Genomic DNA, 6,345 nt, shown 5'->3' with positions numbered 1-6,345 from the left:
CATTTTAATCAAAAGCGCCATGATATTAACTGTATGAAATTCATTTTAGTTGCTAGCGGGTTTAAAACCCTCAGTGAAAGGCGTTGTGCCGAGCTGAGATGGATACTTAAACTTAAAACACATAAGTCAGGTGCCACTAAAGACCTTGGATTCATATCTGACTTCACTTTCGCTAATAAATAAATATATATTTTTGTCCACCCGTCATATTTTCATCCATCTAGTCTATTTATATATTCACTTTATTTCTTCGTTTGATCTTCCCTTATTCATCATTTATATTTTTATATCATATATTATATATTTCATCATTCCTTTTTTGATAGATATGTGTCCACATGACATTTCATTTGACAGTATTATATTATTATCATCATCATATTTTTGTTGTTTATAGGCCTATTTCCTTGTTTACCATTCATTAGATTTGCCACTCTGACCAGTTATTTATGCCAATTTGCTTATGTCAGACTTAAGGCCTCCTTATAAACTATTGCTAGTGATAAGACTGTGTAACCTATTGTTTATAGATCTGGTGATTAATCACCCATAGTATAGTCTTATGTATTCTGTTAAGTTTCTCATTGATACTCATGCGCTGACGAAGGTAACAGGAGTTGCCGAAAATTTCGCTAATAAATATTTCTATGTCTCCTACAAGTCAAAGTATCGTAGCAGTTTATTTTGTCTGCGTCTACCTACTGATTTAAATGTTTAGAGATTGTTTTGATAACATACCCATAACTGTGACAGAAAAACTGCAACTGACAACATTGTTGAGGGAATCTACTGCAGTGTACGTTACGACCGTTGTGCCAACTGCGAACAATGCTCCTGAGTTATACGTAGACGACAAAGTAAATCCAGAAGACTCATCAATAGTTGGTTCGGTCCACGTGACAACGGTCACAGAAGATGACGAGGACGTTGTTACGATGTCAGTTTGGTCAAGTGGACAAGTCAAACTAATAAGATCTAAAGAAAATTGATGATTATATAATATTTAACTGCATCATACGCTACAAAGTGACTCTCGATGAACATGTCTAATTAAAAATTAAATAGCTACATGTTATCCACGGTTTATCCATTATAAAATGTCAATTTTACCAGTTACAAATCAAATTTGTATAATTAAGTTTTTAAGTAGAGTATCTCGCTAACCATTGCAATTACAATGTGTAAACGAATAGACGTATCATTATGCAAACCACATAACAGAATGTAAAACTGTACGTATTTCAATTCAACGACCATAGAAAATTAAATGCAGGTCTCCAAACCAAACTAAATAAATAAATAAATAAGAAGAATTTGGAAATTTTTTTAAAAATTTCAAATAGTTTTTGTGTGATTGTCCGCTTGCAGTAAAACAAAGGGCATGATGTACAGTAAGTTAGAGTACCTGTAACAAATATATTGAAGTTGCACATGGCTTGGTTTCCAGTATCATCCCTGAATATATATTCAATAGCCGTTGTCCCTTTGGTAAAAGAATCACCTGGAGCATAATTGCTTTCAGAGGTAAAGAATCCTGAGTTGTCTGTTGCTGTCGGTGTCGTCCATGACACGGTTACCGAATCTGCCCCACTCGGGAGGATAGCACTGATATCACCGCTACACCCATAGATAAACGGTGGTTCGGTATCCTCTTCACCTAATGTCATACAAACACATAACATTAATAACAGAAAGAGCAACAGCAACAAAAGATAGACTTACTATGTCTGTTTGAACAACAGAGCATAGGGCTTTTCCCCATTGCTTTAATAAAAAATGAAGTTGAAATTCCAACAAAAAGAAAAGTCGTTAAAAGGTAAAGAGTAAAAAAAAACAAAAACAAAAAAAACACGGAAAACCAATATAATTTTAATGATGAATGACCCTCAAATTTACACCCTAACCTGGATCGTCCTTACCAAAAGTTTCATTCGGATCAGTATAATCCGTTTTTGAAATATCTGGTCTGGGACGATTTCCTTTAAATGGTCCTCACATTCACACCCTACGCTGGATCATCACAAAAATTCAGTCATTTCTTTACTGGACCTTTACAATTATTATAGAAAGTTTCATTAACACCCATTGAAAACTTTTTATAGATATTTACGTCTGGGATCTCAAAAATGTAATGACCCTCCAGTTTACACCCTTGACTGGTTCGTCGCCAATACATAATACTATCTTCCTTGTAACTTGGTTAATCTTTTTGCGAATGTTTCGATCCGTTTTCGATATATTGTCTGGGACGTTTTCCTTTCAATGGACCTCAGGTCTACACCCTACTCCTGATTGTCACAAAAATGTAATCATTTCTTTACTCAACATTGACAAACTGTTATACAAGGTTTAAATTATACCTATTGATTTTTTTAAAGAGATGTTTAGGTCTGGGTCCTTAAAAATATGCAAGAAAAAAGAAAAAAAATTAACAAAAACAATCGCTTTTCTCTGTACTTTTCGGAATAGCCAATAACAGCATAAATGTTATATATAACAAAAGCAAGATAATAACTTCAACAATGACTGCAAAATAACAGTAACAAAAACAACAATGAGATTAAGAACAACAATAAAAATATAACATTAAAATAACAACAATACAATAACAACATTACAACAACAAATGAACAATAACATAAGTAATAACAATAACAATCAACATTAGACAACATTTATGCTAAAGACTTAATGCGTCGAAATAATGTTTAGGTAATGAGTTTTTTATAGGACTGTTAAATTTTTGGATTTTGCATGGTTTTTAACCATGGAAAGTTGGACTGACTACCGAGCTAAATGTCCTAAACAATTCCTTACTTTGTACAGTTATGGAAAACTGAGAAATGGCCGTGTTTCCAAACTGGTCAACAAATGTGTATGAAACCAATGAAGTGCCGAGTGAGAACACTGAGCCTGGTTGAAAGTTCGGACCAACTTGAGTCACAGCTCCCGATTCATCTGAAGCTGTTGGTTCATCCCAGGTGACGGATGTTGAGGTCACACCGAGGTCAACTGTTGCCACTATGTCATCAGGGGAATTTATGATGGTTGGTGGTGAATCATCAACTGATAAAAGAGCATTTTATTATATAAAACAAATTGCTACAAATTCTGGTACTGTATTCTTGTTGCCATTGAAAATTGGATATGGATAAAGCATCTGGTTACTTAATATAAATATAATACAACAGTACTATATGCATATATATTATATGTATAATTAATACATTTAGCATATACAAAATTATCGTTCGGTCTCTTACCAATAATTGTAATGGTAAACATATCCGTTGCCGTATTACCAGAGGAATCTGTAGCTGTATATATTACGACAGTCATTCCTTCAGTAAAGGATTGACCAGGCGTATATTGCGAAGCTAAGGTTGGAGAGCCAGCATTGTCTGTTGCAACTGGGATGTTCCACGTCACAACTACAGAAGAAGTTCCGGGAGCAACAATTCTTTCGATATTGGTTGGGAATGATGTAAATGTTGGAGTTTCTGAATCTGTTTCAACTACAACAATAACATTTTAATTTATAAATATGTAATAAATATTTTGCCTGTTTTGCTTATATATTTTTAATATTTCCTTGGTGAAATGCGATCAATGAAAACTCCAAATAATGTGATGCATGATCTAGCAATAGTACACAATTAAGTATTATGATTTAAAAGTGGGTAAAGGTAAGTATGTAAACTATGACGTGTAACATTTCTAATAATGTATCAAAAACTTACTCATTACGTTTACAGTGAAGGAACACGTGTCATGGTTTCCAGAAGAATCAATTGCAGTATATATCACCGCAGTAGAGCCAGCTTCAAATGTGTCACCTGGGTTGTGGCTAGGAACAACGACTGGGGTACCTGAGTTGTCAGAAGCAGTGGGTGGTGTCCATGTAACAGCAGTTGATGTTTCTCCCAATGACGCAGTAACAACTACGTCAGAAGGACATCCTGTTATCACCGGAGGGTCGATGTCGACAAATTCCTCTACAAACAACCATTCAATAATTATTGCTCTACAGTTATTAATTTATTATTACAGAACTGTTCATTAAGTAGGGGTAATTTTGTAGAAAAAGTCAATCAATATACATTTTAGATGACAATGTATTCAAGAAAAAAAAAAGAAATTTCAGGTGAACATCATAACCGCCAATGCTTTTCCAACCATACATCGCATAACATTTAGAATTATAAAAAACAATTACGTTACCATATAATTATATTATATACATATATATCTGTCTCTTATACACATCTAGATGTGTATAAGAGACAGCTATAACTATAACTGCGCTGACCTTCGCAAGGACGGATTCTTTAACGTTATGGTAAAAACTCCAACCCCCCACCCCTTTCTATCTTTACAATAACATTTTGTGCTACAATGACGTATACCCATTTTAAATGAGAAGAATGTGTTAAATGACACATCAGTGTACGTACAGTATATATCGATTGGTAGGTGAAAACTGATTAACATTTAAAACATTGAAATGGACAATGAAGGCCCAGAGTTTTTAGAATCGTGGCCTTTTGAGCAAGATCAGCAACCATGGTTACTATAAATTTGTATTTGGATTCGGCCTTCTTAACTCATTATATATATTTATGAATATCATATACCCGTGCTCCGCACGGTGTTGAATGAGTGGGACAAGAGGCGATCATGTACATTGTTGAATTAGGAGGCAATCGTTGTGGATGTTATGGTTACCATATGTCCTTATTTTTCTGAAGGACGTCTTTGTAGTTAATGTCTCCACCCCTTGACAAATGCATCCTCTGAAAGTGCCTAAAATTCTCAAATTCTTTGCGCGCATTTCTTGTTACGGTAGGCCAATTTCCTCTATAAATTGCACATTTTAGGGAGTTTTCATTAATTCCGACGAAATTAGAATTAAAAACACAAAAATATTTTGCGCACTTGGTGCGCGTTTTTTAGGTTTTTTTAAGTTTTATCCTTTTAAGTTATTTAAACACATAATAGTCCCAAACTCAAGAAAGACAAATTTAAGATAGATCATTTTCACCTAAAAGAAGGGCCTCAATGTGTATAGATGGTGAAAGGATATGTTTGTTATAAATAAAACCACGATGAAAATGCTTATATTTATTATTATTATGTTGTAATGATGTTGTTTGTACAGTTCTTTAATTTTATTAAAGAGGGCCCCTGAATATCAGTTAACCTACTGGGCTAAACTAGAAGGGTTTCCCTCTTTAAAGATGGTTGAAATAAAAAATAAAATTAATGAAATTAATAAATACCCACTCTGACCCAAGACCCCTGTTACGCGCCTGGTGTTAGCGCCAATGTGTGCCCTTGTGCGGACAGGGGATGTGACCCCCTCTGAAGCTGGAAACCTTGTTTTTGCAAAATAAATTGATGCAATTTACTATTATAGGCCTAATCAATAAATTTCTCATCAACCGATATAACATTGGAATTGACATAACATAACTGATGTCGTACACACTCTTCAGTGTGAAATGTGGCTCTCTTTGCAAGCACATCTAACATCTAAGGAAAGAAGAGCTTAGATTGGTAACAGATAAAATAATTTTGTTATCAACATTAATACATTACGCTAATTTTCATCTTTGTAATCGCATAAGACAGTGCAAATTATTTCTGTGACAGTCTTTTGAAGTGTGTAAAGCTCCATTTTATCCCATACATAGTCAAAATATTGGGGGGGATGATACAATGGACCATCCCCCCTTGTCAAATATTGGGGGATATATCCCCATCCCCCCGGGATCTACGCCTATGATTACGTATCTAATTTATATACTGTAGTACATACCGACTACTGTTACCGTAAAAGTGCAATTAGATTGAGCCTCATTTGAATTAACAGCATAATACGTCACAGTGTGAACTCCGACATCAAATGCAGTCCCTGATTGTACTGTTTGGGTGAGAGTGACGCCTGATTGGTCAATAACTACTGGGTCTGACCAAGTTACTATTGCTGTTGGTTGACCTGTATCAGTTGAAACTTGGATTGGTGTTGAACAATTCCGAAATATAGGAACAGATGTGTCTACAAAAAAATATCATAATGTAATGTAATACTTTTATAGAGAAGCTTATAGTAACATAAATAATAATAATAAAGATAACAATAATTTTGGCATAATAAATACATTTCATGTGTATAGCTTGTTCTACATCATTACACAGTTTTGCTAAGGTTAAAGCAATTCAACACTTATTTTCTTTCTGTTCTGTATTACGATGCACAACTATTGCAAATAATGTGCATATAACTGTAACACGAAGTAGATGAGATTAATAGTGAAGTTCAAATTCATTTTAGAAGTAGTAGTA

The 6,345-nt window shown here is 34.2% G+C and overlaps 1 protein-coding gene across 1 annotated transcript in view; it reads right to left on the bottom strand.

The window, feature by feature from the left end:
- LOC117101302 (mucin-12-like) overlaps nt 1-6,345 on the bottom strand; it is a 64,281-nt gene that overhangs the window by 10,913 nt on the left and 47,023 nt on the right. Inside the window, exons 58-63 of the mRNA XM_033241269.1 lie at nt 5,819-6,058; nt 3,741-3,995; nt 3,264-3,515; nt 2,818-3,066; nt 1,406-1,657; nt 739-975 (exon numbers count right to left, since the gene is read on the bottom strand). Of these exons, the coding sequence (XP_033097160.1) occupies nt 739-975; nt 1,406-1,657; nt 2,818-3,066; nt 3,264-3,515; nt 3,741-3,995; nt 5,819-6,058 (1,485 nt within the window). The remainder of the gene's footprint in view (nt 1-738; nt 976-1,405; nt 1,658-2,817; nt 3,067-3,263; nt 3,516-3,740; nt 3,996-5,818; nt 6,059-6,345) is intronic.

Source organism: Anneissia japonica, unplaced genomic scaffold (assembly GCF_011630105.1).
Source record: "Anneissia japonica isolate Jap-2015-1 unplaced genomic scaffold, ASM1163010v1 scaffold1005_len2656397_cov198, whole genome shotgun sequence".
Taxonomy (NCBI): Eukaryota; Metazoa; Echinodermata; class Crinoidea; order Comatulida; family Comatulidae; genus Anneissia; species Anneissia japonica.
This window is presented reverse-complemented; position numbering and strand designations above follow the sequence as displayed.